The sequence below is a fragment of the Thrips palmi genome, unplaced genomic scaffold, assembly GCF_012932325.1.
Source record: "Thrips palmi isolate BJ-2018 unplaced genomic scaffold, TpBJ-2018v1 HiC_scaffold_4, whole genome shotgun sequence".
In the NCBI taxonomy this organism is placed as follows: domain Eukaryota; kingdom Metazoa; phylum Arthropoda; class Insecta; order Thysanoptera; family Thripidae; genus Thrips; species Thrips palmi.
The window spans coordinates 944,319-967,328 of NW_023144631.1; the positions used below are offsets into that span (position 1 = coordinate 944,319).

General features: G+C 41.1%; 1 protein-coding gene across 3 annotated transcripts; it reads right to left on the bottom strand.

The window, feature by feature from the left end:
- Window positions 1-1,739: 1,739 nt before the first annotated feature.
- LOC117649115 (vacuolar protein sorting-associated protein 13D) lies at window positions 1,740-22,679 on the bottom strand. 3 transcript variants are annotated; one of them, XM_034391565.1, is made up of 59 exons: window positions 22,512-22,679; window positions 21,946-22,062; window positions 21,657-21,847; window positions 21,387-21,572; window positions 21,058-21,306; window positions 20,796-20,969; window positions 20,567-20,716; window positions 20,272-20,457; window positions 19,825-20,183; window positions 19,384-19,743; window positions 19,083-19,281; window positions 18,792-18,993; window positions 18,543-18,705; window positions 18,331-18,454; window positions 18,078-18,238; window positions 17,851-18,001; window positions 17,592-17,770; window positions 17,350-17,516; window positions 17,013-17,261; window positions 16,858-16,941; window positions 16,516-16,782; window positions 16,163-16,441; window positions 15,881-16,076; window positions 15,546-15,788; window positions 15,193-15,459; window positions 14,907-15,114; window positions 14,474-14,801; window positions 14,263-14,399; window positions 13,875-14,169; window positions 13,519-13,796; window positions 13,133-13,425; window positions 12,853-13,024; window positions 12,560-12,761; window positions 12,256-12,468; window positions 12,005-12,174; window positions 10,222-11,894; window positions 10,062-10,150; window positions 9,829-9,971; window positions 9,243-9,396; window positions 8,940-9,150; window positions 8,465-8,855; window positions 8,151-8,366; window positions 7,845-8,069; window positions 7,581-7,759; window positions 7,346-7,490; window positions 7,042-7,250; window positions 6,543-6,958; window positions 6,109-6,144; window positions 5,695-5,873; window positions 5,470-5,586; window positions 5,084-5,392; window positions 4,783-4,992; window positions 4,512-4,694; window positions 4,265-4,439; window positions 3,986-4,179; window positions 3,641-3,894; window positions 3,412-3,555; window positions 3,142-3,310; window positions 1,740-3,047 (listed from the first exon to the last, which is right to left on the bottom strand). In XM_034391565.1, exons 2-59 carry the CDS (start codon window positions 22,040-22,042, stop codon window positions 2,958-2,960), a joined length of 13,290 nt encoding a protein of 4,429 aa, XP_034247456.1. In that variant the 5' UTR covers window positions 22,043-22,062; window positions 22,512-22,679; the 3' UTR covers window positions 1,740-2,957. The 3 variants fall into 3 exon arrangements, with proteins under 3 accessions (XP_034247456.1, XP_034247457.1, XP_034247458.1); XM_034391566.1 differs by having other exon boundaries at window positions 22,561-22,673; XM_034391567.1 differs by lacking the exon at window positions 6,109-6,144.
- Between the last annotated feature and the right edge of the window lie 331 nt (window positions 22,680-23,010).

The window sequence follows — 23,010 nt, forward strand, 5'->3', positions numbered from 1 at the left end:
AACCTCTCGGATAAAGATGTAGTGGTGCAAAGTGTGGAACGAAGAGCAGGACGGTCGGCCGCAGGCAGAGCGGGAGAGCGCCTGGTGGGCATACGATCATGTGTGGTCTAGCCCTTAATGGTAATGGTAATGGTGGGCAGGCAGTCCCGTCGAGCAGGGCTGCCTCCGGAAGGCGCTGTACCAACCTTAACCGACTTAATTATTTTTATTGTTTTGTTTTGCAGAGTCCACTGCGATTGGCGACAAATTTGGTGTGGCGCTGCGGATTTGGTGATGGAGTGAGCGGCCCGGCGCGGCGAGGCGGGAGAAAAATGAGGCGATGAAAGGGAAAGGCGGAAGGAGGGGGAAGAGGGGATTGTGAAAAATGACGAGTTATTGTCACGCCGCCCTCCACTGCACTTATGCTCGTCTACACACGTCGAGTTGGTGGCGCTCGTCTGCCCCTACCTCCCCCTCCCCCTCACACACACTTTCCCCGGCCCGACGAGGCCTGCTCGGCGGGGCGGCCTACCAGCCTACCCCGCGGGGGCCGCACTATATTAATGAGGCCCGTGTAGCAATGTGTGTGGCGACTGGTGCGTACAAGACGCAAGGAGGGGACGCCGGGACGACGGGAACAACGGAGGGGCGGAAAATCGATCAACAACAACAAAATTCTCGGCCACAATAGTAGCGGCACGTTGTCCCGGCACCATTTTCTCATCTCTAGAGTGCTGTATTTCTAGTTTTCTTGTTTGTTTTTGTTTATTGGTCTGTTGAGAAAATATTGTATTGTGTATTTCCACGTTGCCGCCCCCCCCCCCCCCCCCAGGTTGGTGGTTTGTCTTGAAGTACGCCTGCAGTCAATCAATTTTCCTACTTTCAAAAACAATATCATTTTTTAAAAACAACATATTAATACCACTGCATCTTTGATGCGTAATACTGAATGTGTGTGGGAGCCCCAGCTGTTCAAGTTGTCCGGATGGGCGCGGCAGCGGCGCCGCGCAGTCCGCCCTGCGTCTGCTGTCACTGTCATGTCATGTGGATAGGGTACTTTCGTAGATCCCTGAACCGGAAGCACACAGACGCCATGTTGGCGGAAGTAGATCCACACTTGACATGGGAAAGAGACGTTCGTCAAAGGTATCGGCCACACTTGAACATAAAGAGTCGGTTGATACTTGTTTGCAGTGCATATGTGTTTCGCGAGCAATATTTGTACAGCTCGGCTATAGTTTTGGATCCGAAGAGAGGTTAGTTTCCGGCCAATTTGGCGTCTGCTGGTCTGCTTGCTTCCGGTTCAGGATTCTACGAAAGTACCCTATTCGAACTCGCCCGGCCACTGCACCAGCGTTCCTGCCGCCTGCCGCCCCGGCCAAGCTTCTGCTCGCAGGGGGTTTATGTGTCAGTCCGGGACGTTTTACGATGACGAATGTCCAGGTCCGGTGCGCGGGCGGGGTCTCTCCTTTGACTGGATCAAGCATGATAGCCGCGCCACGCCCCGCCCCGCCACGCGCACCTGGGGTACGCACCGTGCGCGATACGCAATGGGACGACCACGGCCACGCCGCGTCGCCCACCCTTTTTCCCGACGCCTGTCCGGAGCCCAACATTTTGCGGTTTCTTTCCCTCGGGGACGAACTTCCATCAGGTGCAAGGCGCGAGGTTCTTGTTTTTAATCACAGCTGTGATTTGTGATTACTTCCCTAGGGAAGTAATAAGGAAGGGTGCTTTGGGTGAAAGAGTAACAGAGCTCCTCTCATTAAAAATATAAAGACCGTTTTATTTGACCACTTTACACCATAATTAAAAATAATGTATGATAGTATCACAACCAATCTTTGTTATACCGATATTTGATTCGAAAGTGTGTCAGTGCAATTTACATTAACCACTTTCAGAGATGAAAGTTGACAGGGTAAAATGTAAAAGAAAAGACGAATTACTAGTAAGGAAACTTAGATTGCAAAACATGATTGAAAATAACAAAACTTTCAAAAATCTAAAGGAATTGAGAGGAGTTGAAGCATAACACAAACTCCTTAAAGAAACAAACTACAAAGAACTAACAGTAGCATGGTATCTGAAATCGAGAACAAGGTAACTTAAAATTCTCAAAGGAATTCTTCTATTTTCACAGGTGATTGCAAATGCAGTCGGAAGATTATTAATTTTTTAATAGTAAAATATTGTGTGAGGCATTTATTAATCTGATCTGCATCATCAGTTTTACGTTATAATGCGTTTTGACTCCACACTAACTAATTTCTTACACTACTCTATCATACTAAGTGGCTGCATAAACAAATAACAAGAATAAATTAGAAACAACTATGGCCGAACCTGCGGCACGGTATCTTAGCAGGTTGAAGATAAAACAAAAACTTTGGTTTAAACAGGTTTACAGCCAAGAGATTTGGTGGAAAGTTGGCACCATCACAATTTACTTTTTTTCAGGCATTTACATGAAGGCAGTAAGCGTTAAAAAATAAGCCATAACATAGTCTAAATCTACAAAAGTTATGACATCAGTAAACACAATATATACAACTGTTGAAATTTCAGGCACAAGGTTAGTTCTGCACCGCACCCACAATTTATATGAATAATAATAACATAATAACATTTTCAGTTGGTTTTCATAAAAAATATCAGTTCAAAAGCCTTACCTATCAGTCAAAGAAATTAAAGTATGCATTCAGTGGATTCAATGTATTCCATAACATTCTAATAGTAGACTGTACAATTATTGATTGCTCAAGAGCAGTTATCCCATACAGATCACTCCATTAACTTCTTTGCTCATAAAAAAAAATTGTTTACAAACAAAAGTAAAATTAACGTAAAATAATACGCCCTTTTCTACACAAGTACTAATGTATTCATTAGATACTAATGTATCCATTAGATACTCTCTCATCTACGACTTGTTATTGTCTGAGTGTGGATATTCAGGTCTTAAAATTAAAAAGCAGTCACTCATCCATAAAATTTGATGAGCTCCTCAAGAGAGTGTACCGCCTTTCTTCAAACATTTCTTTTGCATAATTAACTTGTTGAGAAACCTACAAAAATCATTTTAGAATTAGCATTTGTTTAAAAAATGGCAAAAAGATATCTGACTGTCAACAAAAACAGGAATAAAAACATTAAACATACCCATACAGAGACTCTTTCCGAGTTACACCGAACCAATGGACGCTTGATAGATTCTTGAGAGGTTCCCCCACTGGCACCACCACTGATATCAGCTCGTATTGTAAGCTCAATAAAATGCAAAGTATTGGATCCATCTTGTTTAGCGACAGGTTGACATTCAAAAAGGTCACTAGAAAACAAAAGTATGCAAAGCATTAAATGAAGGAAGGAGTGTCAGTGTCCTGTTTTTAAGTTAATTTAATTAAGTTACACACTACAACATGTAAGTACCTGAGTAGAGCTTGAAGAACAACCGTAGCATTTGGTTGACTTCCAGACTGGGAACCAGCACAAGAGAAAACCCTCACTTTCTCACTTGACACAAGGATTCTCAAATCTTCAGTTCCACTCAGCAGTACTTCATAGGCCATCAATCTGAAACACAAAGATCCATTTAATTTAAGTCTGAAAACAAGGATTCAAATCAATATAAAATGAAACATGGTTCACAATGCCTTACATTTCAGAATAGTTTCGTTCATTAATTGTGTACAGAAATTCTTGACCTTCACTTTGTTTGGCCGAGTACGGAGGCAGCAAACCTCCCGGACCAACCACACAACGCGGGGTACGATAACGCGTTGGACTCAATCGATTTGAGTCACGGCAAAGATCTCGGAAAGCACTTGCACCCTCAGATGCAAAATCCAGAACACCAATAACAGGTTTTGTTACAGTTCCCACTAGACCTTTAGCCATTCCAGTAACAGCACCCTAGGAAGTAAAGAAAAAAAACACCTTGGTAAAATTTAAAAATACAGTTAATTTACGAAACACAAAGCACAAAAATAACTTGTATAGCTACCGGCACTCCATCGTTTGCAGCTCCATCCCATGTCTGTTTCACGACACTTGTTATTCCACCGAGAACACCAAATCCAAGACCCTTCAAACCAGAGGTGAAATGTTCCATTACAGTGTTTCCACCTCGCATTCGCCTTCTAGCTTCATCATGCTGCTCATCCATTATTACATGACCCAAACCGTCTCCCAAAGACTCTGAAAAATGGAATAAACTTAATAAATGTTTCTTCCACAATGGAGTAACAATAATAATAAAGTCGATTGGGTTCGGGGTAATTACCAGTGAACTTAGCAGTGGAATTTGTAAGTCCATGTGCAACATTCTTCACCAGAGTTTTCACGCTGCCTTCAAAGATTAATCCTGAAAACCCTTCTGAAACATCTGATGCAAGGGCTGCTGGATTCCCCAAGAAATCACTGGAGCCCAATATATTATGAGCCCTCCATTTGAGCATCTGTAAAGAGAAGGCAGTCAGAATCTAGCAACAGAAAATAACCAAACAATCGTAGGAAATTCTGCAACAAACCTGCTGGTAGTGTTTGACAATAGAGGAGAACAAAAATTGACTAGTCTCAAAGGGGTGTTGTTTAACAAAGCCACCCAAATCAACACATGCATCTTCAAACTTGATCAGACGTAAGCCAAGCTTGCGTTTCACAGCTTGAAGCTCAGGTGGAAGTTTGTTACTTGTAAAGACACTGAGCCGGAACTGAAATTCAAAATAAGGGTGATACAGAATCAAAGTGAAAATCTGTGAAGACAAATTTAAAATAAAATCCAGAACATCCTGTACATACCTCACTTGGCATAAGTTGCATGTGACCAAAGTAGTACCGCTTTGCGTGTATGGATGTAGCTTCACTTAGTATACGTTGGGTCTCAAATTCACTTTCACCCACATCTTCATGCACTGGTATAGATGGCTTATAGCCTGCCCAGATGACCAGCTTCAATAGTAATGATTCTTCAATACTCAGACAGAGACGAGTAATCACAACTGTCAAATACTAGAACACAGAAAAAAAAACAAAAAAAAAACATTAATACCAACAACATAATTGGAGCAGCTGATGAATAAATGAAGAACAGTTTAATCACCTTGAAAATCTCAGCATTGATGTTGGGGCTTGTTAGACGCTCTGCAGCAAGAACAATGGCTGGTTGTGGGGCTTCTAGGCTACCTCCCCTTTTAGAGGTTGTGGGATTGACATAAAGAAGAACAGGACATTGGGCATTATATAACTGGTTATCAACTTGAATGTCTTCCACACTGACAGAAACTTTCTGAGAGTCTGATCCTAATTGGAGTTCTAAAGCTATGCCCACAAGTCTAATAAAAACCAGCTCTTCGGGGGGTTGACGTGACACAACTGATATGCCTAAGCCTCTTTCAAGGAACAAACATATCTGGAAGACGAAAAGAAAAAAGTGAATTGTGGTTGAAGTCAAAATGATGCAAAGGCTTGTAAACATTTTGTACTCACATTTATGTCAACACGTTCATTTGGGGAAGATTGACCCAGATCGTTGTGAATCAATGAAGGTCTCTGTGTTGCTGATATGTGGGCCCAATCACGCTCCTCCAGAAGAGCATATTTTTGCTGGAGAGAGGCACAAAACCAATAATTTAGTTTTAGGTGTAACTAGAGGGGACTAGGTAGGCACATCTTATCTGTGTCATTGAACAGGATGAAGTCATTCAAGCCTACCTTGGATTTTATATCAGTAATTTCCAAAACTCGAGTTGGACCATCTGTCAGTACATTTACTGCCAAAAATCCTGACCCTGGTCTCAAACGCTGACGGCTGACAGCTTGTTCAAGAGGAACACCTTCCTCTGTCAACCTGTGTGTGACAGGCTGGGGAGGCCCAAGGACAGCTTCACACCCTGCAAAGTCAAATTCAAGTAAAGTAGTGTTGTCAAAAAGAGAAAGCAAAGAAAAAAACGTATGAAACATTTGAATCAGTGATAAAATTGTATGAAATTAGGAAATACAATGTAACCTAATGCACCAAGCGTAATCTAGTAGACCAAGATAAGACCATTCGAGAAAGTAGAGAAATGTGACGAAAGCAATCTTATAAGAGAAGAGTACAAATAGAAATACACTAGAAAAACATACACTGCTGCCAACGAGACCCCAAATCGCCAGACGCTCCTGGAACACCAGGATAGCATACATGCATCAAGCACTTACATGCAACCCTCCATGCATGCAAACAAAAATACAATACTCCATAAACTTAGCCAATGCAATACAGGGACATTGCATCATAAAGTAAAGACAAAGATTGACTATATTTTTAGCAAGCAATCAAAGTTTTGTTTAGCTAGCTTTAAAAATAAAACAAATTTTTAAAAAGTAATAAAATGGAAAATAAGTGAATACTGAGATGCAGCCAGAAACTGAACATGAATGATGCTACACAACTCAATAAAAGCAGATAATTAAACAGGTACACTTAAGCTGTCATTAAATAGCTCGCCTTTCCAACTTCCCATAGATTATAAAAGCTTAAGCTACCGGAACAGAACAAGTCAACCAGCCACACATACCTTGACGCAGACCAAAGAAGCCATCTTTCGCCTGAACACACATATTGTTATGCGCGCAGCATAATCTCCCATCTTCTGTGAATCGCCAAGTTTGTGTCGACTTGCGTCTGTTGTCCACGCGGCGCAGCGTGAGGCCGACATATTGGGAAGGCTGAGGCGCTGGCCCAGCAATGTCCAATACAAGAATTTTGTCAGATGACGATGTGGAGCTGCTGCCGAAGCTATGACTTCGGTGGGGATCTCGAGGAGGCGAGCTTCCTTCATGTTGCAGCTGGCCCTCCCCAGTCATGCGCCACAATTGGGATCGAGCTCCTTGCTCTTTGCGAGCCAGCACCACTCTAGTGCCCCCAGGTGGCACGTCAAGAACTAGCTGTTGTCCTTCCACATCCAGTGGATCAAAGGGGCCATCAGACACACTGCAAGGATAAAATGGAATGAGCATCTTGGAGGTTCTTCCCGCAACTTGGACAAGACTTGATCATCAACAAACTTGACCTACTTTTTGAATGTTCCCGTGAAGGCAATGTAAATGAAATTCTCATAGGTGAGATCTCTCCCTCGCCCTAAGACATTCATGTCATAGGAAGCTGTGGCACCACCAGGAGCCACTAAAGAAATGCTAGGACCTTGGGTTGGTTCATCCCATGCATAAGGCATGGAGAGATGGGGTCGAATAGACCATTGCAAACTTTCAACCTGTACGCAACTCTAAACATAAATAAAAACAAAAAGTGTTATAAAAATCGTAAATATCAATCAATCAATCACGCAACCCCTCGCAACCCTCTATGAACTAGACCCACCTGATAGAATAACAAGGGAACCTCTGAATAATTGTCAACTCGAATGGGTGGCGGCATTGTGTTTGCATCAGAGAACACGACAAAGTATGTGGCTCCTTGGAGAACAATTTCTAAACGGAGGAAGTACATTCTTCCATTTCGATCCCTACAAAACATGAAAATAAAAGAGTTGAATGAGACAATGAATGGATAAGAAAATATGGCAAAGAAGGATGGGAATGTAACCTTTTCTTACCTGATATTGACATGTAGGGAGTCTGTCACATTAATACGGAATCCTCCCGACCAGAGACAGTTTGGTACAGCCAAGAGTCGCACACAAAGCAGCTGTTCTTTCTCTTGCCTTGGCCAGTGGAATGGCAGACAGCAATTGGGTACAGCTGTCAGGTAAGTGGCTTGTGCTCCAGGGTCACTCTGTCAAATGTTAGAGGAACAGAAGGCAAAATTTAGATTAAAAGTATTTCCAAATTTTAGAAGCATGAGAAAGAAAGAGACTTACCAGAGTAGTAGCAAAATATTTTTGAGCAAACTGAAGTTTGTAGCTTGATCGATTGAAAAGCTGGTAATGAGGTGACAAAGTGACAATATTTGTACGTCGGTACCGTCCACGTCCTGTCTTCACTTCAACCCCCATCAGATATATAACATCAGGACGAGACTCTCTAAATGACACTAGGAGTCTGCAGAACTGGACACCGGGGTGTAAATGGAAATGATCACACCACTGAAAAAGAAAGAGGGGAAAGAAATTATACCTTCACAATTTTAACATACAAAGAAATTCAAACAGACTGGTGGTTTGTACCTGAGGAACACCTTCAGTATGCACTCCACTTCCCACTCGCGCAACAATTGTAGGGCTTGCTTCATGGTCAGAAAAAGAAAAGAGTAGAGGAGCAACCATACGGGCAACCTCATGCTCAGCAAATTGACCAGCAGTTTCTTCAGGAACCCCTTCTTGGCGAAAGACTAATGGAAGTCCAGTTTTGTTCACAATCCAGTAAGGTGACCACACAACCACCTGGTCACAAAAAAAAAAAAAAAATTAAAAAATAACTAAGGTTGAGAGACAGAAAAAAGATAGAAAAATAAATAGAAAGACTCAATTACAACAATTACCTTGATAGCAGACCCCTTATTGACATGTACACTTGCTTGCAGAAACAGCCTTCTTGAAGAGAGATCATGCAAACGCAAACGTTGGGTAAAACTGCTGCTGGGTTGTGGAGGTAAAACAAGAGTTCCAGCACCAGGGAAATTATCCAAATGGAAGGAAAGTTCAATTGACCCATCAATATCAACTTCCCGAACTGGGTCTTGGCCACCAGGTTTAATTACACCACTAGCTCTTGAGGCTGACAATGTTTTTGATTGAACAGCATAGTGTAAGTCATAAGGCAATAGGTTGACAACAGTAACACAGCACAGAAGAGTGATGGTGTGGGCAGGCTGAACCCAAAGGCCTGTCCTTTCTAAAGGGTAATTCTCCCTTGTGACAGCAGCACAAAACCTGAGAGAGATACAAGAACTATGACAACACTTTCTCTCAAATTAAAAATGTTTACAAGATGTAAGACGTTAGAATTTTACAAACCTATAGCTGTTGCCACGATTGGCTTGGCAAGAATGTGTCTCCTCCATGGTGTCACCTGGCTTCGTCACTGCTGTCCACGATATGGGGTGAGAGCTAAACGCATGGTAGCTGCCTGTTACAGGCCTGACCCAGAGCTGAGCCAATGTATGTGTCAGAGGAATAGGCATTACAGACTGGGGAGCAATCTGAATCATCTTTACTCCAGCCCAGGCTGAAAGAGAAGTAATATAAAAAGCACTTCATTGTTTTAAAGTTCAATGAAATGTAAGATAGACACCAAACAGGACACTGGTTGGGACTCACCACTGCCCTGAAGTAAAGTATTTTCAAGCCGCAGTTCTACAGGGTCTTGAAGCTGATTCTTTACCAGAAGTGCAGAGCGCACAACTACTAATTTCTGGGCAGAACCTTCCAGGATTACTTCCAAAACCACTCTAGCTCCAGGCAGATCTAGATGCTGGGAGGAGACAAAATGGTGAGATTGGTGAAACAAAAGCGTGTGTTGTGAGAATTCCACTCAATAACTGTATTAGACTAAGCAAATACTGTAACATTTTCTGGTTATCAAAACACATCACATAGAATGCTTCAATCGAAACTCCAATCAAGCAAGTTAAAAGGTTAATTAACTCTGAATGAAAATTAAGCCACAAAGAGAGAAAGAAAATTACACATAGATAAACAAACAAAATTAAAGCACAGGCCCATCCAGAAAAAAACATTACTTTCACATACATCTCCACTGCCTGGATGAGGCAGTTTTTTCAACAGTCTTGCTTCTACCTACACATTAAGAAATAAATGAACATATGGTCAAACTACTGGGTGAACATATGACATTTGGTACTCCTCTTTCTAAATCTGCTCAATTAAACTGTACATAACTTACCGATCTTTGAGACTCAGGTACTGCTTGACGGAAATAAATGCCAACTTTATCAACTGAAATGGGTGGAACTGGACGCCATCCCTCAACACATATACCCAGTTGATGAATTTTATACTTGTGGGTATTTTGATGACGAAGTTTTCCTAATAAAATTACAAAGAAATATACAGAGCTAATTTGCTAGTGGTTACAGGAAGGGCTGAAAATCCATCATCTCTTAAAAGACAAAGTACCTCTTTCTTCAAATGTGAATGGCACTGTTGCTCCTGGCGCCACTGGAATCCATTGCACATTGGAGTCTTCAGTATTGTGCTTGGTAACTCTGGCAATAAAAAATTTAATTCAGAGGCCATTCAATATAAGCGCACATGGACGTGTGGTACACATGCTCACCTGTCGGCTGAAGTAACACATGTTGCAAAAAACACCCTTGACCCAGTGTCATTGCGGAGAGCAAACGGTACAAACGGAGAGCGGCGCCGGTGGCCTGCCGGGCTGCTCGTCAGTCGGCTGTTGTTTGTGCAATAGTAGTCCTCAGTCCAATTCTCTTTGACTGCCTTATACAGCTCCACCAAAGTGCTGGTAATGTTTACATTCAGCAGCTCATCTGATTTCACTGTTATTCCTGTCAGCTCACTGCCATCACTGTTTCTCACTCGGTCCCATAGCATTTTGAATGACCATGGTTCCACAAATGGTTCCCAGCCAGACAACACTCGATTGTAGTAATCACTAGCCAGAACACCTTCAATCTTGCAACCACCATTGGAATAATTTTGCTCCGCATTTAAAGATGACAAAGAGAGCTCCAAGAGCGGAACATCGGCATCTCTGCAGTCATCAATGACACAGATACTGAGACACTTGACATTCATTTGAATGAATTGAAATGATAATACAGAGGTCTGCTCTGGGACATTGAGGGGCGGCCGATTGACGGCATATTGGGTCAGCCACAGAGCAGCATCATCTATTTTACCATCACACCTATCTAAAGCTTGAGCACAGTCTTCAGTTTCAAAACCGAGAGCAGACAGCTTATATACTTGGCTTGAAAAATTAGCAGGCCGACAATGCATCTTGAATTCTTGACTCCTTGCAGATACCGTCTGTTGCTTGAGGGACGATATCATCTGCATAAACATGCGCACATCATGGTATGAGAGTCTGACATTTAGTTGTTCAGTTGTTTGGATGACAAGGACTTGATCTTGATTTCCTCTAACATCATCATTGGGAGATCTTGGTTGACACTTCAAATCCATACTAATAGTGACTGGGTCTATGATTGACAATGCAGTTTCATCCTCCATTCCCAAAACGCAAGAAAATACTTCACAGTGGTTCAGATTACATGATAGAGGTTCATTCCTTTGACCAGGTTTGAAAGAAACAACTGTTGTACTTTTTAAAATAACAGCATTCGCATCCCATTGAGAGGTGTCTTCAACAACGACGACCTCAGATGCTGTAATGTTCAGTTTCAGTTCATATGGAACAACTGGATTATCACCATCTATTTCATCAGTTTGAATGGGTTTAGCATTACTGACATTGACCTTTTCCAAATTGGTGAAAGGATCTTCAGCATTTTCCGAGATGAAATCTTTGATAACTTCCCACCAGTCCAAGATGGCCATCAAACGCATGCTATTTAGTAAAATGGTAAATTTTGAGTAATCGCGACGTTTTCTATGATGTATTTCTGCTTGGACCATGTCCTTTGAATAGATCATATTTATAGGTTGCAGAATATTGGTAAATACATTCGAGCGCTTATTAACAGGCTCATCTTGAAATCTTGTATCAGTTATGAGAATTTCCTGGGATACCAGATCTACATCTTGTGATCTGTCACTGTATGTTTCAACAGTGAGTCGTGATTTAATGAAATTAATACAAGCAAGAGAAGATTCGCCCTCTCCTTGACTTGGAATATGGGTTTGGCCAGGAGACAAGTCACACCATGGTTCTGGGCCATGGTTCAGTTGAAGCTTCAAGGTGACGTCAACAAGATCCAGGTGAATAGACATGAGCATCCAAACGTCAGAGCATGAAGGTGCACTCTGCAAAAGTTTTAAAAACGTCAATTATTTATATTAATGTAAGAAGATACAAGGCAAGGGGGAAAAGTTCCATCAGTTTAAAGTAAATTTTTAAAAAGGGAGTTACATACCAAGGCAGAAAGTGATGAATTATTGAAACTGGTTTCGGCCACTTGCACATCAATGTCATCCAAACATTCCCCAATGTTATATGATAGCAAACCACGAATTAAACGGTACTGTGATAAATCAACGGCAGCACTCAATCTTGACAGTGTCCCTTGTACACTCATATCAGGAACTAAAATTTAAGCAGTTACATATCTTTGTTAGCTTGATATGCAAAATTTATTTGGTTAACATGATAAAGCTCAAAACCCACCAGAATGTGAAAGCATTGAATCAAGATTGCTTTCAAGCTGGAGCTTGAGTTGGCACTTTTCACGAAGTAGAGAAGGACCTCTTTTGGCTACAACGAAGCTACCTAGGTGCAATAATGACATTTCCCTCATATTGTCGGAGGCTGGAAGGCGTTGGCCCGCATAGAGATCCATATTCACTAAATCAATTTGCATCACATCAAGAAGTGGCCAATCTGTTTTGGAAAATTAACAGAATTTCAAAAGTGAAAACCATCAACAAATATGCATCATCAGAAATGATAATAAACACAAAACACAGCATACCATTTGGTTTTTCTGGTTCAGCACAAACTTTACTTATCGTTCCTTGAGAGGCAGCATGTAAAAATTTATTTGTTATGCTCAGCCTTCCCAGATCTGCCACAAGTATCTCTGTAGAGTGGGAACTTAATGGTAACAACAATACAGGAGAGCCTGCAGTGAGCACAAGCAGCCTCCGACTTCTCCTAACAGCCTTTTCTTGGACCTAAAAATAAAAAGGAAAATATCCTCTAAACAACCTTTCTAACAATCGTAAGAATTTTGAAACTACTGAACAATGAGCGAGCAAGTTATACCTGATTGGCAGAGCGAATGTTGATAAGGACATTTTGAAGCTGGGAGAAATGTCGGAAGAAGGCATTTATTTCAGCAAGGAAGCGTTGTGTGTGGACATAAAGAACAGATGACATTTCAATTTTCAGCTGAGAGTCATACTCTCTCTTAAGCAGTGGATCTGGAGCCCCAAACCTATGATTTCAAAATAATTTTTATAACACAAAAACCAAGCAAAACTACAAACACAAACAAACAAACAGACTAAGTTTTGAAAAGGAATCATAGAGCAGTAATTCCTACCTGAAGAAATGGACATTAAGAGCTTCAGAGCCAGAGGAAATGAATCGTTCTCTGTAAAATGCAGAGTGAGGTGTGGCATCCATCAAGCTCATTTTACCAAGGCGTCCATCCAATGATAAATTATTATTACGATTAACAACTGTTGCTGACAGTTGAGACACATTGGCTCGAGCTACTTCATACTCTGGTTTATTTAGGACAAGTGTCAGAGACCATACTTCCAGCTCTAGTTTTACATTATCACCTTGTGTGCCTTCTACAGTCTCTGAACCAGAACTTTTGACCACTTGTTCCTGCAACATGAAAAATACAAAACAAAATATAAATGTTACAGTCTTTAAAAATTGTAAAACCTTTGACCAGTAAAAAGAACATTTCCTACAGACCTTTGGCTGAGGTGCTCCAGTAGAGGGACCAAATCCAAAGAAGTCTAAAATTACCACCCATGATTCCACATTTACAATAACATCCAGAGTATTAAAATCAACACTTATACTCCGATGAATGTTGTTGAACAGTGATGTCAGCTTAGGTGCATTGCGGTCAATTAGCACAATATTGATTCTGACTAGGGTGTCATCTCTCAACCGCCCACTACTGTGGTGTAGGGGTGAGGGTGGTGGAGTGCTGGGATATTCTCCCACACCAGATGGAGCAGTTTTCCCTGCAAACAGCAAGTAGAAAATAACCCAAACCTCTGAAGAAAAAAAAAAAAAGTTTACAGAAAAAACAAAACACTAACTAGATTGACGATGGCTAACTTTAGCCTTTGATGAAACAAATGCAGACTCATTTTCTAGATGATCTGGAAGGGATCCATGATGATAATGGTGTGGTCTCAAATAATTTTCATGCAATAAATTATTTGTTCCAATTGAATTTCCACTTAAATTAGGACAAGACTTGGAAACAAAAGCTGGCACATCACAGTATTGACTTCTTGATGCTTCAGAACCATTAGAGGACACTAATAAAAACCGATGTTTGGAATCAGGTGGCTGAAGAAGATCCTCCATTAATAATGATCGCAAAGACATCTGAAACCAACATACCACGAATTATAATTTAAAAAAAACAGGAAATGGTTTAGCCTAATGATGTTTGACATAACTAAATGTTGGAAATGTAACCTCTATCACAGTCTCATATGGTCGTTGGCGCTCAAACTGTAGCTTGAAGTCACTGCATGATAAGTCAACAAGACCTTGTTCCCCATTGCCTAGGTCACCTTTCAGTTCCAAAGTGAATATAGGCAGTTCAAATGAAACTGAAATAGCAAAAATCATGAGTCAGCAAGGGAAACTCAACATGTTAACGCATAAAAAGTACTGAAGCCAAGACCTTTTATTGTGATGCGATGAGGGGGTGCAGGCCTTGAATATTCAACAGTGGGAGGTCCTTGATGTAGCATTCTCGAACGCAATGTTGAATCCATATTTAAAGTTGAAACCCCAGTATGCATGTCTGACTCCTCTTCAGCTATATCTCCCAAAGGTGCCCGTTGTACCGCTGCTGCGGCTGTATTTTGTACTAACTGAGAACTTGACATGACAGACGAGCTACACGGCTGTACCATTCCAGTGAGTAGACTATTAACTGTATCTAGAACCTGCTCATATTGTTGACGGGACAGTGAAACCTTCAAAGCTGTGACAACAGATCCAGACACCTGCAAGTTGTGATGATGAGAATTTTAAAAAGAGAAAAATGGTTGGTCAGAAGTGTTAATGAGAATGAGAAGATGAGCATTGTTGAAAGAAGAATGTCGCCTTACCTGTAGGCTGTCTTGTGACTGATATTCGTTAAAGTCGGCGGTGTTGTCATCGAGTAACAGAGATGACAAACTATCTGATTTTTGCATGATACCACAGCCCATAACACGAGCAACTTCTAATTTGATGACTGTATCATGCAAAATAGGCACTCCTGCCTCTGAACATGCATAAAGTTGTTCAGCACGAAGTAAACTATCTACATGTCCACTGTAATCATAGACATGGAAAGATTGATTGAATGTTAATAAATCAGAAATAAAAGCAAAAAGTCAGTTAAGAACTTACTGAGAAAGCAATCCTCCTGGCTTTTTAGTACTCTCAATAGTTTTTAATGTGTCCAGTGAAAACAGATTCATATCTCGTATCTCAATACTGTATTGCTCTTTTGACTGGCCTGTGCCCCACAAGTGCTCTTGACTATCCTGAACACCTGCTGGATTACTATCATGAATGTTGCTGATTGAAATCTTTCCCAAGTGAGCAACTAAAACTTCAGAGCTAGTGGGACATCGTGGCACTACCACAACAGGAGTATCTAAAACCACATCCAATCTGCAAATTGATTTTTAAAACCTTGAGAAATAACATATCAACATTATAAATTTTGAATGTTGGGCAGATACAAGAGAAATTTATACCTCAATTCAGTGGCAGATGCAAGGCTATCCTCATCACCGTCACCTGGACTGGTGGGTGTGACATTTCCTTTAGTGTTGCATAATGAGGGGTTGGTGGTGTTCGAGACAGATTCATACACCTCAGAAGAGCGAGAAACACTTCTTCTCCTACGCTTTGGTGAAGAGAGCTCTGAGCCAGAGCCACCATAAAATGAGGCTGACAAGCGGCTACTCATGTACAAACTTTGTGCCAGAGCTTCAGCTCTGAAAAAAACAGACAAAACCCAAATTACAGCAATATGAGCGACAAAGCAGAAATTAAACTTGAAATGGGTCCTTACTGTTGAATCCCATACCTTGCATGCACCAGTCCAAGTGCCATCTCAGTTGCAGCAGATTTTATTGAGCTTGCCAAGTTACTCAGGTACTGTTTGAATTCAGAAGCACATGACCCTAATTCATTGACTAAGCATGGGGAATGTGTGTACAAGACAGATGCCATACGTATTTTGACATCCACTGCTTCAGATTCCTGTTGATTGGATGAGAGACCTGCCCAAACACATTACGACACTCACTTGAGTCATTTTGAAGATATCTCTCCTGTATTTTATTACTAAATAAACAACACCACTTGCCTCTTTCGCCTGAGGAAACTGGGCCAGGCACAATACTCTCCAAAGAGCGACTCACTGAAAAGCTAAAAGCTTGTACTTGCTTTTCTTCAGGGCATGTGCTGCCGCTAGGCTGACCCATTGAGTATAAATCAGCACCCAAACAAGTAACAAGGTCTGGTTGACGATCAGATACTAAGGGATCTTTACCAAGGCTGAGAATTCTCTGATGTTTCTGACCTTCTGGAGTCAAGTCGAGAACTTGGAGTCCTCCTAGAGATCCTCCAACCACCAGCTGTTGGCCTGTTACAAAAATTTAATTTTAGAAACTATTCCATTTTTTAATCTGGAATCAGACTCATTTAACAATGACATACCAATAGTGGCATGAATCTTAGCTTCTGACATAGTAGCAGTAGCAATCTTCCTGCCCGTGTGAACATTATCTTTCAATACAGCTCGCAGAAGGAGAACGTTAAGCCGATGAAAATCAAATGATAATTCAGTTCGAGCGGTAGGAGGACTTAAAGCCGATCCAAGGCCTTGAGGAATTTGAGTGGCAGCACTGGGGCTAGGACTGTGCGACATATGCTCAGTTCTGCTCTGAGAAGCAGACCGACCACTGGGAGAAGAAGATCGAGGCACTGAAAGAGAATCAATTAATTGGTTTGGTGAACACACACTAACACAAGTTTCATATTATGCAAATTAATACATGCCATGAGTTGCTGTAGACCGCTTTTTCAGCTGAGGAAACACACGTCGACTGAAGCCAATCAACTCCACTATAGTTTCTTGATTTGCTGAAATAAAATTTAAAAGTGAAGTGGTAAATTCATATTGTGAACAAAATGAAAAAAAAAATCACACTCACCTATAATGTCCAAATTATTAAACTGGACAGAGACAATTTGAAGAGCTTCTCTTGGAGAGGGATCATTTGGATCATTGTTCGTTGGACAATCAGGGCTAACAAGTAGAATCTCTATAGTTATGAGAGCCTCATGATCAAATGTGTCCAGACCAACGTATGAAGCACGGGCTGACAGTCCTCCTCCTGGGAGGAACTGAGGTGACGTTATCATTGGTGGAGGGGATGGTACAGACCACGATGGAGATATTGCTGATATGAGAAAAAAGGGAGAGGCAATTAGAAATACTTTTCTGGACAGGCCATGTAAGTTCTTGGCATAGAGATTTTATGAACTCACCTCGTGGACCTGATGAATCATGTTGAAGACTTGAAAGTGCTTGCGTTAAAGCTAGTGGAGTAGTGAATTTGGTTGAACGAGGACTCTGAACATCTGGGGAAGGTGACCCTGGAGAAGTGGGAGATGTTGGCTCACTGTCTCGCAAGCTCCCACTCACGCTATCCATACTGTCAACAAATCACACTTAAGTAGAGAGCGCCATCAAAGACAAACAATTTGGGAAAATGGTCTAAAACACATACCCAACATGTTTGTGACTAGCAACCAGAAGCTCAAAATCTGGGCCAAATGTCTGAAGGGCATCTACTAACAGCAGACTATGGACACTGAGTGATAATGAAGTATCAAATGGTCTCTTTGTGAATCCCGCCCTGACTCCTGACACCTGCAATTCAGCCACTGATCTTCCTCTTGACTGTACCTGAGGATAAGAATGAAACAAGTTGTGGTACCATGAAAGTACGCCAGTAAAACCTCACTAATCAATTTATTTTTTCTTACCTCAAGTGCCATTTGGTCAATAGAAAACTGTAGCATCACCAGACGAGACATAGTTTTTTCAATGTGAATCTCTTCATCCTTCTCAGCTGACATGTTTTCATCTGGATCACTTACTTCACTGTTGTCCTTAGTTGTTGGTGGCTCTTGGGATCTACAAATATTACTTTTTATTTTTTAAAGAAAGGAAGAATGTATAAAAAAATTAGAACTTAAGTAAAAGGGCCCACCTGAATGGTGAGGGTAGACCTCGACCACTGATTATGTCCACCATAGTTCGTAATGCATCTATTTTTGATTCATTGACGTGTACAACAAGCTTTGGCAAGTTTCCGCTAACAGTTAAACTAGGAAATTGTGGGTCCCGTGTAAAAACAACTCGTCTCTCGATCTAAAGAAAGATGTAAGAGTTTAAAATTGGTCAAATGCAAAAAAAAAAAAAAAAAAAAAAAAAAAAATGTCCATGTGTCATTGCAGATTTACCTGAAGAGAGATGTTGAACCTGTCTAAGACATGTAACGTGGAGGTCCCTTTGAGATGAGCATACTTCCAATTATCTTTAACTTTCCCAACAAGGATTTGCAAGTCACCAAATTCAACAGTGTACCTGAAAACAGGATACACATGAAAACAAGGGGGAAAGCAACTGGAAATTAACACGCACTGGCAAAACTTGAGTGACTTGAAAAACTTACCTATCATATAATCTGTGATGTAGAGACCATTCATTTAGGCCCTCTTTATTAACATCGCCTGACATTTGTGAATTTAAGGTTTCATCAATGACTTCATCCTTTTCACTTCCAGACTCACTAGCAGCACTCCCTGGTGGAGTTGAGCATGGTGTTTGGAAAGCATCTGACAAAGAATGATAAAATTAACAATAAGCAAAACGACTACAGTCACTGAAGCACCAGCAATGCTACCAAATGCAGTTCAGTTACCGTCTTCATCATCACTATCCCGTGTTGTTGTAATAAGTGGTGGAGGTGCTTGAGTCTCTATCCTGTGACTATCTTGAGTACTTAAATGGAACCGTCCAAAATCAACTACTGCAATTACTGCATTTTTGTCACAAAAATGTTCAACAAGGATTATTTGTGGGGCTGATATATTCAGCTCCAATTCCCACGTTTTTCTGTTGCTCTGAAAAAATAAAAAAAAGAGTCTTGGATTGAAACTTTGACTTGCATAGAATGACGAGAAATGAAGAAAGGAAAGCATATACTACCAACCAAATGACCCTCGAGTAGCTCTTCCCAGTTCCTCATGAGTTCTTGTCGCGTTCGACGCTTCATAGCTTGGTAGCCATGACGGGCTGCTTGACGTAGCGCCCCATCAAGCTGCTGGTATGGCTGCGTGAAGAAGTTGGTTAGCCATTCTACTGCAGCTGGGTTGTAGACGACATCCAAAGATTGTGATCGCACATGGAGTCTAATAGAACATCACAAATCAAAGGAGGATTACAAACTTAATATTTAGTGACAAGATAATTTCAATTGAGAAAAGCCCAAGGGCTAGCTTCATACTACTAACCGATAGTCAGAAGTGCTATTAAAGGGTTTCAGTTCATAGACCAACTCAAACAAAGCTTCTTCTGTCTGTGATGTGCGTCTGGCTGTGTTAGGGGTGGAAGTTGCACCTATACTTCCAGAACCCTGGCTACGAAGACGTTGAAGGCCCGGTGGAAAAGCTCGAGGTCCGCGGCCTGCCAAAGCACTCGGCGCAGAATCATGACCTTGGGGTGCAACAAGAACAGGAAACACTGTGTCTTTTGTCAACCTGTCCCATACATAGATTCCACCAAGAGAAACACTAATACGCTGGGAGCCAGTACGAGGACGGGATTCCAAGTTCAATTGAACATTTTCAAATTGAAGCTCAAGAACTGATCTTCTGGAAAAGAACACAAAAAAGTTGAAACATAAACTTTTAAAGAAAATACATGAGGTTGAAACTAGGATAAAATTTACTTACTTTGTGTCCTCTTGTGTTTGTTCCCCCTGCTGCTCTGATTGCTCTTTCTCTAGGGAGCAGAGATGAAAAGTGCCCTCTTTGAGGGTAAAGTTCATTTGACAAAACACAACGTCCCTGCGGAGAAGAGAGTTGTTGTCCACAGTGTCAGCAAGGGCATCTAATAATTGACCCTCAATCTGCTGCTCTACGCTGCTTTCTAGACCCTCCACTGTGCCTTGCTCAGCTTCTGACCATCCCCACCAAGCTGGGAACCATTGGTGCAGAATGCCTCGGCCAGCTGAGGCACCTGTGGCCACATTCCCTGCAGGAGATGACTTGTCCACAGGAAGGGGTGCTGGACAAACACGACGCATTGCAACCTGAGAGAGAAAAGAAATTGAAATAAGGAGGACAGTCTCTCTCAGTAGTTTCCTTTTTTTTTTTTTTGTTGTGGAAATAACTAAATACCTCTCTTAATATTCTTAAATCTTCCAAAGATCGAGTGTGCTCCATGGCATCTTTCATCTCTTTAGTCTGTGCTGATAGAGTCATGGAGGGGTTTGACAACAATTGTTCATAAGCTGTTACATACTGAACATTTTCTTTAGCTAATTTTAAAGCATCTTCCCATGTGTGTGCCCGGTTTTGCTGGATCTGTCAGAAAATAATTGATTAGCCAAAACTAGAATGTAAGATATATACACAAAACACACAGATTTGGTTTAAAAAATCAATTTCCCTCGCACATAAGATTTGTACTTACAAGACGGGGACTGTTGCATTGGGCTAAATACATCCACCATGACCTAGGATCATCCTTCACTGAGGAAACAGGACGGTATTTTCGGAATCTTTGCATCTTTTCAATGGTCTGGAGGCCTTTTAGACAGCCAACCATTTGCCCATATTGCCACTACATAACATCAGCAGAATTAATTAAAGTTAAGAACATTATTTATATTGCAATGGTTAAATGAGCTTTAAAAACTTACATCATAGAGAGATAAGGGCACCTCTTCTAAATGCAAATCACAAACAATTCTAGGTTGTAGACGAGACCTTAAAGGTTGTTCTGAACGGTTGCGTTTAACATGTGCTTGAGCACTGACAGGAGATAGCAAAAAATTATGTGATTTGAATTTTACGCCCACTTGAGACAAGGCAACCTATAAGCAACAAAAAAGAGAGAACTTGTATTTGTCTTGAAAGCATAGACTTTTAACTTTGGAAGGTTGAAGGAAGAAATTTACATACCGCAAGATCTCCAAGAGATAAATCACCCAGCAGACCACTGGAATCAAGCTTGTCCCAATACACACCCAATGCACTGAGTTCCAAAAGCTTGAAGCTGTTGGGTCCTGAGTCCCCAGACAAATAGCGCGGTTGCCATGTGTCATCGCAACTTTGAGCAGATAAAGTGTCCAAAGTTATGCCAAAGGCAAATGCTTCATTTGGAACAGTGATGTCATCTTCATATCTAATATGCACATCAATTATCTTGAGCTAAAATGGAAAGCAGAGTATGTTACAAATAGAAAGTAATTGATATCATTATGCATGTACTCAAAAATAAGAAAACAAACCTGTAAATTTTCAACCACATTGGTGACAAGACTTGTTCCATAGCTTAACCATGATGAGTAGCTTGAAGCATAATAACTTGAACCTTGTGTTTGGTTGCCAAATTCTGCTCGCCATTGTGCTTCAAGATTGTCTAAAACACTTAGTTTATACTCTTGAGCAACCTGCTCTTCTGTTTCCTCATCCCACTGTAAATTTTTAAGAGATGGTGATGTAAACTGATAATTAATAGGGACAGTGCAGAAATACAAAGCCAGCTAAACTGTACTCACCTCATTGAGACGTACAGGTCCTGCCACAAGATAAAGTTGTTCGATTTGTATTACCCATGGAGCACTACGAATAGCTCGCACAGGGATTTGAAGTTTGATCTTCCCAATAAACCCTGCACGTACTTGAATTGGCAAACCAAAGTGACGCAAGGCATCTTTCTTCAGAGGCAAATTTTCAAATTCTACCTCACCTGAAATTTCAAAATAATTACCGAAATTTTTTGGTTGAATAAAGAAGTTGTTGTCAACAAATCTCAAATGTAACATACTGAATGGCATATATTTTTACCTTGTAGGAGGGCTATGCTGAGCTGGTGAGTATTTAGATTTTCTACATATTTGCCCAAGTAGGTGTTGAGCACCCATGCAACCAAACCTTCTAGCATGATGCATTACGTATGAGAACCTAGGAAAATAAAATAATTGATTCACATCATGAAAAGGGAAACTAAGAAGAGAAGATATTGTAGACAAAAGAAAAATTAGTAATGAATACAAATTGGTGAAATTTAATGCAGAATCATTCTCTTGAAAACAAGGAACTAACAATAGGTCTAAGCAATTCACTCATTTGCATTAATATCATAAGAAAGTTTGTGAACCAGTAAACGGTCAAAATAAATGGCCCAGAAAAGCTGTCAGACAGAGAGTTCGACCCAAAGAAACTTAGTGACAATCCAAACAAGTGAAATAAATACAGAAAACGGTTTATCAGATTGTTGCCTCATCGCAAGGCATGCCAATGTTTTCGTTTGTGGCTGATAAAACAAAAACCATGACCCATCTCATGAGGAGTTCTAGGTTATGACAGCAAATTGAAGGATCTTAACTTTGACATTATGAATGTCTACGTACCATGAACGAAGAAAATGACATTATATATAGATCATCAGTGAACAATCACCTTTCCATCGATTAGACTTGAGGCATTTTGATTGAGTGCAATGACAGTCACAAGTCAAACAAAGTTCACAGATCAGTTCTTTCAGCCAGCAGACTGTTGTGACGCGAAACACACATTCATATTAGGGTTTGCCAGAACTCGAGGGAAGTCGCCACCAGAGACCGCCACCGGTCGCCACCGCGAAAGTTTGAAAGTTTCTCCCAGAGAGCCGGTCCACCCTTTGGAAATACTCCATGGAAATACCAGAGGCGGATCAAGAGGCGGCTTTTGGGTAGAGTCGTCCTAAAGACCCCTTCTGGGGCGGTGTAGCACTTCTCTCCTACTTCCAGGGGTCAAGTATGACTTTTTGCCTACCTTCCAGGCGACTATCTAGGAAATAAATTTTTTGAAACTATTTTTACTTTGTCTCTTAGGGCATTGATGCGTATTCCAGGAACACCCTTGTTGCAT